General features: G+C 35.7%; 2 protein-coding genes across 3 annotated transcripts in view; one reads left to right on the top strand and one right to left on the bottom strand.

Annotated features, from left to right (window-relative positions):
* The window catches only part of LOC120423630 (kin of IRRE-like protein 1), a 366108-nt gene extending 355489 nt beyond the window's left edge, over positions 1–10619 (top strand). The window contains exons 4-5 of one of the 2 annotated variants that reach the window (XM_039587499.2): positions 605–901; positions 9455–10619. In XM_039587499.2, the coding sequence (XP_039443433.1) occupies positions 605–901; positions 9455–9708 (551 nt within the window). In that variant the 3' untranslated portion in view covers positions 9709–10619. Of the gene's footprint in view, positions 1–604; positions 902–9436 lie in introns of both variants that reach the window. The other variant, XM_039587498.2, reaches the window with a different exon arrangement.
* The window catches only part of LOC120423628 (protein yellow-like), a 564570-nt gene that overhangs the window by 309372 nt on the left and 238275 nt on the right, over positions 1–16923 (bottom strand). The gene's annotated exons all lie outside the window — the stretch shown is intronic.

Here is a 16923-nt window from a genome sequence, read left to right as displayed (position 1 = left end):
TTCACCCATGTCTGCATTCTACTCTGCACTAGATTTATATCTAATGATGAAGCTCGTTAAATTTTCTCCTGCTGTTTTTTGCCCCTTCCGAAAACCAAAGCTCATCGCAGACAATGCACATGGTTGAGACCAGTGGCAGAGCAACAGCCACCCCGGGGACCTATTTAATGGATTTAGACTCGGAAAAGAGAACGAAAGAAAGCACCAAAAAGCACACAGCTCAGCTCGGGTGAAAGCTTGTGGAAAACAAGCGGGGGGTTTTTCACGCTTTTCCTTCTTGTTAGGAGCTTTTCTGCTTCTTTTTTTTTTGCTTGCTGCTTGTTACGGATTTTGATTTATCGCTGCCCAGTGAGACGCTTGGCCATCATTTTCGGATGATTGAAGCTGTTGTGATTATGTGGGAAAATAGCTGACTCGCTGATTGTGTTGGGGTTTTTTTGGTGTGGAATCTTGAAGTTTAAATTGGATAAAGCTTTGGAAAAAAAAACTTGGAAAATAATAACAGTAATCTTTATATTGACCATGACCTGTAGAAAGTATATCCAAAATTTCAAATTCAACTCTTCACTAACCACCGAACCCTTTTTTCTCTTCCTCCCTTCAGTACCCACGGCGACCATCATCGGCGGGCCGGATCTGCACGTGGACAAGGGCAGCACCATCAACCTGACCTGTGCCGTCAAGTACAGCCCGGAACCGCCGGCGTACATCTTCTGGTACCACCACGACGAGGTCATCAGCTACGATTCGAGCCGCGGCGGCGTTTCCGTCATCACGGAGAAGGGCGACGTCACGACGTCCCACCTGCTCATCCAGAACGCCGACCTGGACGACTCCGGCAAGTACAGCTGCTCGCCGTCGAACGCGGACGTGGCCAGCGTGCGGGTGCACGTGCTCAACGGTAAGTTTGTACGGGGGGAAGGGAGGGGGACAGGGGGAGCAGTCTGGGGGTGGTGGGGGTGCTATACGGATAAATAACATTTTGAGGATTTGGAGTGATAGGGGCGCCAGTTCTTACAAAATTGTTCAACTTAAATCAATTTCTGTATTCGACAGATTGCTTAATATCGCCTTATTTATCGCCTGCAACACGAAAAACCTTCATGCCTTCCCGTTTCACTATAAAACAAAAATTTGACTGAATTAAAAAGTGTTACTGTAAAAACTAAAGCTAAAAAATGATCAAAAAATAATTCAGATGTAAAAAATTATGAATATAAACAAAAATGTAACTGATTTGTTACTTAAGTAAGAGAAATTCTCACGTTTTTTTGCAAATCGACTTTCCTTTGTATCCTGAGCAGGGGTAAATAACACGGGAATACCAAATTTTGGTATTACTTGGGCAAATAACAGGGTCCAAAATGTGCCCTTGGTTTCCCAGTAATTGATGGTAAAATACCATGAAATCATACCAAAGTCTTGTATGTTTTATTGCAAGGGTAAAATAATACCTCAAAATAAAACCATTTCAATACCAAGTTGAGGTCTTCTGGATTTTTGAACATTGCTTGAATACCAAAACTTGGTGTTGCCATGGTTTTATTTTTTGGTATTCCCGCGCCCTTGGAAAATCAGGTTTTGGTATTCCTTTGGTTTTCCACATACATGATTTTGGTATGATTTCATGGTATTTTACGATCTATTACTGGGCAGCCAAGAGCACATTTTGGTCGCTGTTATTTGCATAAGTAATACCAAAATTTGGTATTTTCATACCATTTTTAGTGCAGCAGTTGCAGTTAGTGAAAAAACGGAAATGATCCATATGTAACACCTAAATCTACTCACCTGATGATTCCATGTTGTTCTTAGTGATATTCTTCACCACACCGAATGCATTTGTCATTGATGAACGGCCTGTGGTTGAAGTTCTTGAAGCTTCTGAAAAATAACAAGATTTAAAAATAAGTGTTATTAAAGTAAAACTGGATTGAAATTCATGAAAATTCAATAATCTGTCGGTTGACTCTTTTTTCAAAGTATATGGTTATCCCGACTTAGAGAAATTTCAACGATTTAAAAAAAACGTGGGTGTATAAAAATAATCAAAATCAGCTTTAACATTTTTGGGGTTCAAGTCATTTTAGCGCAACATTAATTATCTCGTCAAAATTTATAAAAAGGAAGAGAAATTTAATCAAACACTTTAATACCAAAATAATACCAAAATGTTTCTTTTGAATCTAGTTTGAAATTTCCGGTTTTCAATGAAACATTCGCTTTGAGACATCAAAACGAAGTTGACTTTATAGCTGTCGGCCACCATTGCTAGTACCAACCACTAGTGTCTTCCTTTTATCTACAAGGACTTCGCCGCCCTGGGTTCCTAAGTGTATGAAAGTATGGCACGGAGCGACGGCGCCGAATACCCATATTTACACAAAGAATTTTTAGAGCGCCCGCCGCGGGATTTGAACCGGCGACCTCTGGATTGTGAGTCCAGTGCGCGGTCCGATTGATCCACACGGGCGGAACATCATTTTAGCGCAAAATTAATTATTTTGTCACAATTGGTCAACATTTTCTCATAGTTTTAAAGGAATTTGATAAAATACCGTTAAACCAAAAGAATACCAAAATGTGGTGTTCAACCATTGAGAAATTCTGCAATTTTGCAATATCAAAACAATAACTTAAATTGGTATGATACCACATTTTGCTCTTGCATAATCCTTAAGACAAATTTTAAAGGGTCCAGGAATACCAAAATTTGGTATTGATACCAGAGAAAGGTATTATTACGCATTTCCCTTGTTATTTACCCATGCTCGGGATTAGTTTAGTTGGATGAAACTTTATCCATGCATTCCCTATGAGCAATTCTCACCAAAACCAGAAATGGATTTTATTTGTATTTTTTAATTTGGCTCAAACTTTGCTGGGGCCTTCCCTATGACCAAAGAAGCTATTTTGTGCCATTGGTTCATCCATAAAAGTCTCCATACAATTTTGGCAGCTGTCCATACAAAAATGGTACATAAATATTCGAAAATCTGTTAAATTTGAATGATTTTTCTGATCAATCTTCGGCAAAGTAGGTAGTAGGTATTATTGAGGAATATTCAGAAAAAGGGTAAACGGAAAAAATGACGATTTTTTAATAAACATTTTTTACAAAAACTCAATTTTCCCAAATTCTTAATTTTTGATTTTTTTCTTGATTTTCGAGATTTTTCAACATGTTTCAGGGGACAATGTTTGAGCTAAAGAGAAGTATCGTCAAAAGTTCTGCTGTCGAGTTATAATTTTTCGAAAAATAATGATTTTTTGGAAATAATCGAAAATGTATACATAACATTTTTTGACCTCATTTTTTAAGTAAAATTGAATTAGCAATCAAAAAGTACATTACAGATTTTTTGTATGCTTATTTAATTTTGATCGGACTATTTCGGTGAAAACTGACACAAATTTTAGAAGAAAGATGATGAAATTTTAGGTGGATAGGTCGACTAAGAGTCATAGAAGAAGATATAAAGGACGGAAAACTAAGTCAGCGAAGGGCCATTTGAGGAAGTATGCGTGTGTGGATTTTTTTATATAGGGATATAGATTAATTTCAGCGAAATGTTTGCAGTTTTTCGATTTTTAAAAATAGTGACCATGTGCGACCATTTCTGAAAATATTTTTTTTTTGTAAAGTAATATTGAATGTTTGGCTCTGTATCTTTTTCTAAAATTCATAACTCGTCGGCAGAATTTTTGACCACACTTCTCTATGACTCAAAAGTTGCGGGTTTTGGTCCCATAAAACATATCAAAAAATCTCAAAAATAAAATAAACATATTTTGAGAAACTGGATTTTTGTGAAAATAAAAATTAATTATGAAGTCGGCAACTTTTTTCCGTTCACCTATTTTTTTCTGGATATTCCTCAACAATACCTACAACTTTGCTTAAGAAACAAAATTGATCAGAAAATTCATTCAAAAGCTACAGATTTTTGAAAATTTATGTGCCATTTTTGTATAGATAGCTGCCAAAATTGTATGGAGGCTTGTATGGGTGAACCAATGACACAAAATAGCTTATTTGGTCATATGGAAGGTGCCCACAAAGTTTGAGCTAAATAAAAAAATAATAAAAATAAATTGGTCTAAATCGGGACATACTCACATGTTTAACAGCATGATTGATAGTAAAATTAACCATTTTTTCAACCAATTTAGAATTTTAAAAAAGCATAATAAAGGAAAACTTTGAATTTTCCGAAAATCTTTGGCATGTTGTTTTTTTATAAGACTTTGCCATTGTCTTGAAAAAGGTATTTTTCTTTTGTCAACTTTGACAATGTTTTTAAACAATATCGCTCACCTTTTGTCTCAGAATATGTCTTAATTTTTTTATATCCAAAATTATATTTTGACGCCTGTCCCTGTGACCTGTATAACCAGAAGATAAAAACATAAAAAGTGTGATGCGGATGCAAACAAAGTCCAATTTATTGAGGTGGGGTTTCTTAAAAAGCTGAATTTTGCAGGAATTTGGATTTTCACGAGTTGTAATTTGGGAGATCTACAAAATGCGTAAAAAATTGCTTGCTTAGTATTTTTAGTTACAATCTGAACAAAATTTGCCCATTTTTTATTCGACTTTTCACAAAAACAAAATGAATTACATGGCACATGGCGTGAGTGAAAAAAACAAATGAGCAATTCTCTACCAAAACCGGAAATGGATTTTATTTGTATTTTTTGATTGAGCATGAGCATGAGCATGAGCATGGTTGACTGCCAATGAGCTGCTACTCCGTTATTGACAGATCAGCTGAAGTTAAACAATGAATCAAAAATGATCAGTGGGAGCCAACCATCCGTTCACTGTTTAACCTCTGAAGATCCCTACTTTATTAGTCAATACCGGCGCCCTCCCAAGAAGCCTGCAGTTCAACGAAAGGGAGGAATGTTAGTCCTATAGTTGAAGTTGCAGACTCATCAAGCACATAGTTTTTCGCTATATACTTGTTGATACCGCTTGAGACCGTTGAATCCACAGCATCTCCTTCAAGCATCACGTGATTAATATTTTTTTGGGTTAGTAGGATAAGGTATTGGCTTTTCGATGCCTCCCGAGCTACGACGCTATGGGGAGGACTTTCATAACAGACCCGTCGGCGAGCCTTCCAAGCAACGATGCTATGGGAAGGTCTTTCTGGTTAACACAAAAACTCACTCACAAACAGTTATTTTGCTCCACTATTAACTCAACGATCCAAATTGTCAGTGCGTCTTTCATTCATTATATAGAAATGGCAAAAAATAAAACCTTATTCGAAAAATTTAAACACAATCCACCCGACGCCGTGCCTTCCGATCAACGATGATATAGGAAGGGCTTAGAAAGAAGGGCACAAAAGAAATCACTTTTCACTCCGAATATTTTTTACGACCACGCGCTCCCTTTGCCAATTATGCACTGATGACGCTGCATTTTCAGAGGGCAATCTTCTCCTCGCAGCACACAATACACGACAAAAATGCGAAACAAAAGGCAAATACCAAAAAAAAAAATCACTTTTCACTCCGAATATTTTTTACGACCACGCGCTCCCTTTGTCAATTATGCACTGATGACGCTGCATTTTCAGAGGGCAATCTTCTCCTCGCAGCACACAATACACGACAAAAATGCGAAACAAAAGGCACACACAAAAAAAAATCACTTTTCACTCCGAATATTTTTACGACCACGCGCTCCCTTTGCCAATTATGCACTGATGACGCTGCATTTTCAGAGGGCAATCTTCTCCTCGCAGCACACAATACACGACAAAAATGCGAAACAAAAGGCAAATACCAAAAAAAAAAAATCACTTTTCACTCCGAATATTTTTACGACCACGCGCTCCCTTTGCCAATTATGCACTGATGACGCTGCATTTTCAGAGGGCAATCTTCTCCTCGCAGCACACAATACACGACAAAAATGCGAAACAAAAGGCACACACAAAAAAAAAATCACTTTTCACTCCGAATATTTTTACGACCACGCGCTCCCTTTGCCAATTATGCACTCTGGATTTTATTTGTATTTTTTGATTTGGCTCAAACTTTGTGGGAACCTTCCCTATGACCAAATAAGCTATTTTGTGTGATTGGTTCATCCATACAAGTCTCCATACAAAAATGGTATGTAAATATTCAAACAGCTGTAACTTTTGAGTGAATTTTCTGATCAATTTGGTGTCTTGGGCAAAGTTGTAGGTATTGTTGAGGACTATTGAGAAAATAATAGGTACACGGAAAATAAAATTTGCAGATTTTTTTATCAACTTTTTTTTCACTAAAACTCAATTTCCCAAAATACGTATTTTTTGATTTTCGAGATTTTTTTATATGTTTTAGGGGACAAAAATCCGCAATTTTTGAGCCATAGAGAAACATGGTCAAAAAATCTGCCGCCGAGTTATGAATTTTTGAAAAATAGTGATTTTTGGAAAAAATCGAAGTTTCATGCAAAAACATGTTTGACATTATTTTTTAATGCAAAGTTGAATTTGCAATCGAAAAGTACTATACAGATTTTTTGATAAAGGGCACCGTTTTCAAGATATAGAGTTCAATTTGTTGGGTGGTGACGCGCGGTCAATGATGTGGCATTGTGTGTGAAAAGAAAAGAATTTTATTTCGTGTTTCATCCTGGTTGGCTTGCCCACAAGCAGAAAAAAATCAGATCAATTAGTTGGGTGGTGACGCGCGGTCAATTATGTGGCATTGTGTGTGAAAAGAAAAGAATTTTATTTCGTGTTTCATCCTGGTTGGCTTGCTAAAGTCCTTCCTACATCATCGTTGATCGGGAGGCACGACGTCGTGTGAATTGTTGCATTAAAATAAGTTTAAGTGTTACTGTAAATGACTGTAAAAAAGTCCTTCCTATATCATCAATGTCGTCTGGGTAATCATGATGAAAAATTACATTTATTCAGTATTTAAATACCTGTGCGCGAGTGTTTTGGTGTGCTAATTAGAAAGACCTTCCCATAGCATCGTTGCTCGGAAGGCTCGCCGACGGGTTTGTTATGAAAGTCCTCCCCATAGCATCGTAGCTCGGGAGGCATCGAAAAGCCAATACCTTATCCTACTAACCCAAAAAAAAATAATCACGTGATGCTTGAAGGAGATGCTGTGGATTCAACGGTCTCAAGCGGTATCAACAAGTATATAGCGAAAAACTGTGTGCTTGATGAGTCTGCAACTTCAACTATCGGACTAACATTCCTCCCTTTTGTTGAACTGCAGGCTTCTTGGGAGGGCGCCGGTATTGACTAATAAAGTCGGGGTCTTCAGGGGTTAAACAGTGAACGGATGGTTGGCTCCCACTGATCATTTTTGATTCATTGTTTAACTTCAGCTGATCTGTCAATAACGGAGTAGCAGCTCATTGGCAGTCAACCATGCTCATGCTCATGCTCATGCTCAAAGGGCACCGTTTTCAAGATATAGCCACCGAAAGTTTGATTTTAGCGAAATATTTGCAGTTTTTCAATTTTTAAATATAGTGACCATGAGTGACCATTTCTAAAAATATTTTTTTTGAAAAGTTCAGAAAATTTGCTATAAAATTGTCAAAGAGACATTGAAGATTGGACCTCGGGTTGCAGAGATACAGCCGCTTGAAGGAAAAGAAACACGAAAATTGAAGTTTTCTAAGTCTCACCAAAACAACCCACCATTTACTAATGTCGATATCTCAGCAACTAATGGTCCGATTTTCAATGTAAACACATAAAACATTCGTGAAATTTTCCGATCTTTTCGAAAAAAATATTTTGAATTTTTTTAAATCAAGTCTAGCATTTTAAATGTGCGTTATATTCAATGTTTGGCCCTTTTAAAATATTAGTCTTGATTTAAAAATTTTGAAAATATTTTTTTCGAAAAGATCGGAAAAAATCGGAGATTAAGAAAACTTCAATTTTCGTGTTTCTTTTCGATTGCAAATTCAATTTTGCATTAAAAAATAATGTCAAACATGTTTTTGCATGAAACTTCGATTTTTTCCAAAAATCACTGTTTTTTCAAAAATTTATAACTCGGCGGCAGATTTTTTGACCATGTTTCTCTATGGCTCAAAAGTTGCGGATTTTTGTCCCCTAAAACATATAAAAAAATCTCGAAAATCAAAAAATACGTATTTTGGGAAATTGAGTTTTAGTGAAAAAAAAGTTGATAAAAAAATCTGCAATTTTTTTTTCCGTGTACCTATTTTTTTCTCAATTGTCTCAACAATACTTACAACTTTGCCGAATACACCAAATTGATCAGAAAATTCACTCAAAAGTTACAGCTGTTTGAATATTTACATACCATTTTTGTTTGGACAGCATCCAAAATTGTATGGAGACTTGTATGGGTGAACCAATGACGCAAAATAGCTTATTTGGTCATAGGGAAGGCCCCCACAAAGTTTTAGTCAAATCAAAAAATCGAAAAAATGAAAATGGTCGAAATCGGCCGATTTCGTAGAGAGTTGCTCAAATCAAAAATCACTTCGCAAAATGAGCCAACAAAAACTAATGCATGCAGCTTGTAGTAAATTTAACGGAGAACATCTTCAATTTTTTTGGTGTTTTAGCATAAACCATAGGCTACTATTTTTACAACCGGGAAGCTGTACATTTTGTTTTTTTTTTTTTTTTTGCTCGATGTGTTTTATAACAAGGCAAGCACATTCGAATGAAAGAAGTTCATTTATATAAACGAATTGTCTCGCCCGTGTGGAAACGAATAAACGAATTGTGCCGCCCGTGTGGATCAATCGGACCGCGCACTGGACTCCAATCCAGAGGTCGCCGGTTCGAATCCCGCGGCGGGCGCTCTAAAATTGTGTAAATATGGGTAGTCGGCGCCGTCGCTCCGTGCCATACTTGCATACACTTAGGAGCCCAGGGTGGCGAAGTCCTTATAGATAAAAAGGAAGACAGATTGGTTGGTACTAGCAATGGTGGCCGACAGCTATAAATTCAACTTCGTTTTTTTTTGTCTTAAAATTACTGACTCATTAATTTTTAGATAGTTTTTTATGGCTGCGGAATGATATTCGATTTTTTTATACACTCAAAAATAAAAATTTTTCCTCCTGAAACGCCGTTGTTCCAAACAGTCTAATTTTATTTAAGATATATTGGAGTAATGCCAAATGTAACTTCTGATTTCTAGATTAAATTTTCAAACAACCTATCCCTCATGGGTTTCCTATGCAGATAGGGCCTTTTGAAAATTTAATCGAGATTTGAGAACATACAGGTTTGTTTTTTTTTTCGTCATGCATTAAAAAAAAATTAGCAAAGCGTATTGCAATGTTATTCAATAAAATACCACAAAATCAATACACTCAATACAAATACTTGATTTCCCTCCGTGCAGCACCCCCACTAGCCCCCAGCCCTTCTTTCCACAGTTGGGTCTCGTATTTATTAACGCTCATCCCCAGTTCGGGCGGTTCTTTCAGGTGAACACCCGGAAGCGATGCAAACCGGCACGGCCACCACGATCCCACGGGCCACCACCCACGGCTGCCTGCTGGTGGCCACCCTCGGAGCGGTCCTCGTCAGCTGGGCGCTGCTCCTCCAATGGAACTCCACCTCCGATGACCGGACACGCCGACTTCCGGCGGGCCGAGAACGACGAAGACCGGTGAGTGATGCTGGCCAGAAGGGCGACCTCGTTGAAAGCACCTGTCCCGGCGCGTGGAGTGGGAGATGATAGACCGGTTCGGAGCCATCGCCCGATACGTCGTTGACGCGGTCTTACCACCTAGCGAACAGCAGTAGAACCTGTCCAACCGGAATGCCCTGAACAACAGCCGAGGTTGTTGTTTGTTGAGTCTGTACAGAGAATGAAAAAAAAAAACGAGTGTCCCCAAAGGAAAAGTTGCAAAAAGTCAACAAGATTCGGTCGGCAAATCTCCATAGGGCGCACGCGACCTTTAGGAAGTAAGGCACAATTTGAGTAATAAACATAGTCAAAGCTACAAAAACACACATAAAGAGAACAGAGCACACATACAGTGTTAAGAAATACTACAACTACGCGATACTACTGAAACAATAGTTGGTGTGAGAAAAAAGGAAGCATGAGTGTGTGTTTTGTTTGTAAGAGAGAAAATTGTATATTTTAAGCCTCCAGAAGTTCTGGAATGCGTCCTGGAGCATTATAAGAAGAAGAAAATAAGATAATTCCACAAATAAGTAAGGGTAAGAAAGAGTTGATGAGTGATGTGATGTGACAACGTTGAATAATCGGTACGTTACCGATTCTGTACAAAGAAAGAAAAATTGTGTAAAAAATTTCTTTTGATTGGTTTCTAAATGTTTAATTTATACTTGATTCCTTAACCTGATGAAAGTGCGCTGGAAAAGCAAAATAACTATTTCAAAATTAACTTTTTAGCTATACATTTTAAAAAAGAATCTTGAATTAAAGAAAAGCTGGGGTTTCGGGTACCCAAGTATCTTACAATATCTAGCACACACAACTATATTTGAACTTTGTACCGAGACCAATTTTCAGACAAGTATAGAAATCGTTTAAGAATAGAACTATTTGAATATTAATTTCTGAGCACAAACCAAAAAACCCAAAAAACATCTTTTACGATACAGTTTACGATGGTGCAAAATCTTGGCACCAGAAATATATATATTTTTTTTTAAATTTTGAGTTTTGGAAAGAACCCAAATTATATTCAAACAAAATTTCGAAAAGCACTTTAAGATGTAAAAGAAAATTTGCAATCGAAAATGACTTACAGTCATGCCCCGGTTTTGCACGCCTCGGTTTTGCACTGCTCCGGTTTTGATTCGTTCAGCTGCCTCGGTTAAGCACGGCCCAGTGCTTAACTGAAGCACATAGCTTATGGGATTTTGGCTTTATGGGAGACATTGGCTATAATCGTATGAAAAAAATATAGTGCTTTGGATTAGGGATGATGTCAGCTATCCATTGCAATTACAGTTACTGTATTTTATTATATTATATATCCTGTATTTTGAAAATGCCATTTTTTTCTCTATCAAATGATCGGGTTTTTTTCCTACATTTCGAATGTAATGATAACATTTTTTGAAAATACTCAAAATTTTCACAAAACTACATATTTTAGAAAAAAAAACCTCCAAATTCAGTTTTTACCAATAAGGGTATCAAACAATCGGGATTTTTTCATACATTTCGAAAGTTATAACGAAAAAAACGAAGTTGACTTTATAGCTGTCGGCCACCATTGCTAGTACCAACCACTAGTGTCTTCCTTTTAACTACAAGGACTTCGCCGCCCTGGGCTCCTAAGTGTATGAAAGTATGGCACGGAGCGACGGCGCCGAATACCCATATTTACACAAAGAATTTTAGAGCGCCCGCCGCGGGATTCGAACCAGCGACCTCTGGATTGTGAGTCCAGTGCGCGGTCCGATTGATCCACACGGGCGGGAAAGTTATAACACAATTTTATAAAAATACTCAAAATTTTCACAAAACTAAATATTTTCGAAAAAAACTCAAATGAAAAAACAACATTTTTGAAAATACTCAAAATTCTCACAAAACTACGTATTTCCGAAAAAAAAAATACTCAAAGTTTCAGTTTTTTACTATATAATTTCAAACATTTCGAAGGAAATACCAACTTTTTTTGAAAATACTTAATATTTTCACAAAACTACGAATTTTTGAAAAAATATCCAAAATTTCAGTTTGCTTTTACAATATGGGTATCAAACGATCGAGATTTTTTCATATATTTCGAATGTAATGACAAGAGTTTTTGAAGATTTACAAAAATTTCATAAAACCACCTATTTTAAAAAATACTCAAAAATTCAGTTTTTTTACAATATGGGTATCAAACGATCATCATGTTTTCATACATTTCGAAACTTTTAACACATATTTTTGAAAATTCTCAAAATTTCGCAAAACTACGTATTATTGAAAAAATAAAAATTGAAAAATTTGTGTTAGAACTTACCCATTTTTTCAAATATATGTAGTTCTGTGAAAATTTTGAGCATTTTTTCAAAAAATAATAATATAGCGTTTGAAATGTATTAAAACATTCCGATCGTTTGGTACCCATATTGTAAAAAAAACTGAAATTTTGAGTATTTATTTCAAAAATACGTAGTTTTGTGAAAAATTTGTATATTTTCAAAAACTGTTGTCATTACTTTTGAAATGTTTGAGAAATTCCCGAACATTTGATACCCATATTGTGAAACAGTAAAACTTACAGTATTTATTCGAAAATACGTAGTTTTGTGAGAATTTTGAGTATTTAAAAAAAAAGTTGTTATTACATTCGAAATGCTTGGAAAAATCTCGACCGTTCTATACTCATATTGTAAAAAACTGAAATTTTGTGTATTTTTTCGAAAATTAGTATTTAAAAAAAATAATATAACATTCGAAATGTATTAAAAAAAAAACCCGGACATTTTATACCCATATTGCAATAACAATTATTTTGAGGTTTTTTAGAGAAAAAAAATGGCATTTTCAAAAATTCCTTAAAAAGTTATAGATTTTGGAATATTTACGTACCATTTATGTATTTCTAGCTGCCAACATTGTAAAGAACCTTGTATGGGTTAACTAATGACACAAAATGATTTCTATGGTCATGGGAAGGCTCCGAAAAAGTTTGAGCCAATTATAAAAATATAAATAAAATCCAATAATATATACCAAATCTCAGGGGCTATTTTTTCATTCAGTAGTATTTTGAAATAGCTAAAAAAATATCATTTTTCGTTAAAATAAAATACCTTAACGAAATGATGGTTGAAATTATAATGGAAAGTATTTCCGATTTTATTTTCAAGATTGACGTTTTTTCAACAAAGGAATATCTACGGTATCAGATTTTAAAGACCAAACCAACGGCATTTATAACTAGGTATGGTTAAGTTATAAAATTAATTCATTATTTAAATTAATAATTATCGTATTGCCCAAATATGGTGTTTCAAATAATTTTCTGTAATATTCTTTCAAGGGAAAGATTTGGTTAATTTTCAAACGATTCAAATGCTATGTAAAATTTATATAATGAAGGTTAAAACAATTAATTCTTTTTAAATCTTGAGATGTTTATCAATGTTGGCCCAGCAAACGTGATGGTATTGTTTACCATTAGTGATTGACATTATATCTACTTATCTATAACTAATATTTGAACCGTTTTTTCTTTATAGTTAGCTATTTTCACGCACTTTCTACAGGAATCACTTCAATTTGTAAGATATTAAATTTTGAATTTTCCGTTAGACCCTAATCGCTAATTGAAAAAAATCTGTTCAATTCTTAGTAAACATTGATAACGCTCGGTTATATTCCAAACAAATCACGAAACAAATAAAAAAACGAGGAAGAATGAAGTTAGTCCACTGTAGAAGAGAAATGAATCCAAATTGTGAGTAATATTTTTGATTACAGATGCAGATATCGCAAATATTTAGCAAACCGACGCAGCAGTAGGTACGATGATGACTTAGATAATTTGAAACAAATTTTAGCGCATAAGGTTGTACGTGTAAGCGAATGTGAAATCTAGCCGATAGTTGCAAGAATATATTTCATATTACATCAGTGTACATTTTTGAGGATATATATAACAGCAAAATACATTTAGTGGTTTAGGCAAGTGTTGAATTTTTAGTTCGAATTTTGTTTATGAAGTCCATAGGAAAAATTTAAATTTACTGTTTTCTTTCGACCCACTTGTACATAGTTAAATAAAATATTTCCGATTATATGCAAAATTTGCAAAACACCGTTAAGTTTTCCAGCGCAAAGCAAACACTCACAAATCTAACAAAAAAGTTAGGAAACATTCAACGAAAAATCAAATCAGCTGTTAACATGAATGTATTAAAGCCACACACACACTCACAAACACACACACACGACAGAAACATTCAACGGACAACTGATTTCCAATAACGGAATGGAAAAGATAGCGGGCACAACTGAAAAAAAAAACTGAGGAAAAACAGTCGTAACTTGATTACTTCTAAAGTAAGGGGGCTTACCTTGCAGTCAACAGTGAAGGGAAGCAGGCTTTCACGACCAGATCCCAACCAATCATCCGGAAATCATAAACAGAAAAAAAAAAAACTTGGCAAGTCTTGTCTTCGCCGATGGTTTTCCGCCGGGAAAGGGATGACCATCCTTGGCGATGATGACGCTGTTGGGGGAACCACCCACCACCCCCTTAATGGGTTTCCTTAATGGGATTGCTTTGAGAAAATGGAAAATGGTGGAACGAAAAAAAAAAATCGAACAAGAACAAAACTCGCTTCCAATGACGTTGAACAACAGCAAAATGTACTCTCTTTCTCACACACGATGAATAAATTACACCGTTTATCTAATGACGTGTGAATATCTTCGCTCCCTGGTGGGGGTGAGGGTGAGGAAAACCGTTTGCCCTGGAGGAAAATTAAATGTGCACCTCACGTGTGAAGAGTAAAGAGAGGATGAAAATTCGTTCGAGGATGGCAAGGTCTAAGCCAACACACGGAGTAAGTGCTTTTTTTTCTAATACTGTGCTGTTGTTGGTAATGGGTGGTTGACTTGTCCCAAGGAGATAGCATGGGTTGTGTGACTTTTAATTAATTTCTATGGGGATAATCAACATCATTTTGTAGACAGTCAGTTATGGTGACTTTGGACATTATTTTGGAAAAAGTTACGAGGAAACATTAAAAAAAATTACAATTGACTTGCTACAACAAAAGGAGAGATGGGAGAATCAAAGGTTTCTGCAATCAACTGAAAGTGATTTGAGTATTGCGAGAGGACAATTTCCTTGAATTACTTACTAACTTTGAACTCTTATAATTTTGGGTGATTTTTTGTAAAATTAAGTCAAATTTCAACATAATTTCAATTATACAACTATTGACGGGTCGCTCAGTGGCCTCTACCATAATCTTCATCGAAATATCCGAGATCCGGCCCCCAAAAAGTGTACAAATAACAATAATGTGTTTAATTTTGAATTCATTCGAAAGTTCGTTCAAATACCTCAAGTGACCACCCAAGCGTCCGACATCCAGCTTCATCAAATCTGCTCATACGCTTTACGCAGTGCGTTACGTTTTTCTAATTTGTCGATTTTTCTGTAACGACGCAACATTTTTGCAATCTTTTAAAAGCAATTAGGTTTTGATCAGATCTACAAAACGCATTTTGAAGCTTCCAAAGGTATTTATTGTATGGATTTAGAGAAATCGACGAAATAAAAAAGCGTAACTCCACCGCGTAAAAAGAGGTTTCTCTGGCATGGGGGTTGTTTTTGCCTCGTAGCATCCCCTCTTTTTTTTAAATGCATTTGCCTTAGTTGAAAAGACCTGTATTGCTAAGCAAATGTTTTACTTACATTCATTTTCTACCACAAACTGCTTTAGAGTAGGCCTTGCAATTTGAAGACATAATTTTTAAAATTTCGTATCAAAAATAAGTAAATATCCCGAATTGAATTTATGGCTCTAAAATACAAACAAAGACAATATTAAGATCACAAAAAACCCGTTTCTTCAGAAAAACAAATTGATTTTTTTTATTTTGAAGCTTGTTTAAAATGACATTGATCTAAATAAAACTGTTTTTTTTTGTTGTACAAATTCAATTTGGGACATACACTTATTTTCGTTAAGAAATTAAAAAAAAAATATTTCACATTTACAGGCCTACTGTTACTGCCGCTCTAATCTAGTCCGTCCCATGTATGTATGTATGTATGATCCCCATACCCGCAGGCAACTTGGTCCTGGAACACATGTGAGCGCTAGGTGAACAATTCGATCATCTTTTACTCCGTAATCTGTACACCCACGTGCATAAGTTTTTTTACACGAATTTTAGTGCTACAAATACCGGCGCATAGATCAAAATGGTTTCCCTCTTCCCTCCCCAAGCGCCGGAAATTTGTAGCGGGTGTAGGGACACTTCACATAGACGCCCTTGCTCCCATCACGTCACTGAGGGTATGGAGCGACGATAAATTTATAAGCATGCCCCCTCAGTCGAACCTTCATTAGAGAAGCAGGCAATCCACAACTCACAGCGAACGACCAAGGGAACACCCTACCACGTATATAGTAAAATGGCGTAGTTGTCTTCATTGGAATGTATGAATGTTAGAATTGATGAAAGGGTTATTTGAAAAAAAATAAATAATGGAAAGCTCTCACCAAAAACACGCAATCTTCAAAAACAGCTTTACTTTTTTTTTTTTTTTTAATTTATATTTATTCAGATTTTCTTTTCCATATACATTCATTCAGTTAAAATATTATTGAGTGTCCAATCACAATCGATGACTTTTCACCTCAATTTTAAAAACTAACAACTTTCATTTATTCATGAGATATTGTAGCTTTCGCTATTCAGTGATTTCAAATGTAGGAGGTTCTACATGTACAAAAGGGAAAAGGGATACCTTAAAACTAACTTATAAACTATATAAAGAGCGGATCAATGCAGCTGAAGACTGCAATGATTTTTGTCGAAATGCATCAATTATCTTATTGGACATAACATCCAAAGTGTCAACTTCGGCTAATTGATGAAGTTCACTGGTGCTGAACCAGGGAGGAAGTTTCAGAATCATTTTCAGAATTTTGTTCTGAATCCTCTGAAGTTTTTTCTTCCTGGTTAAGCAACAGCTTGTCCAGATCGGCACAGCATAAAGCATGGCAGGTCTGAAAATTTGTTTATAAATTAACAGTTTATTCTTGAGACAAAGTCTAGAATTCCTGTTTATAAGTGGATACAAACATTTAATATATTTGTTACATTTAACCTGGATACTTTCAATGTGATCCTTGTAAGTAAGGTTTTTGTCAAAAGCAAGTCCAAGATATTTCACTTTATCCTCCCACTTTAAATTTACCTCATTCATCTTTATAATGTGAT

Source organism: Culex pipiens, chromosome 2 (assembly GCF_016801865.2).
Source record: "Culex pipiens pallens isolate TS chromosome 2, TS_CPP_V2, whole genome shotgun sequence".
Classification (NCBI taxonomy): domain Eukaryota; kingdom Metazoa; phylum Arthropoda; class Insecta; order Diptera; family Culicidae; genus Culex; species Culex pipiens.
Note: the sequence above shows the minus strand (reverse complement) of the source record. Positions and strands in the feature narration are given on the sequence as shown.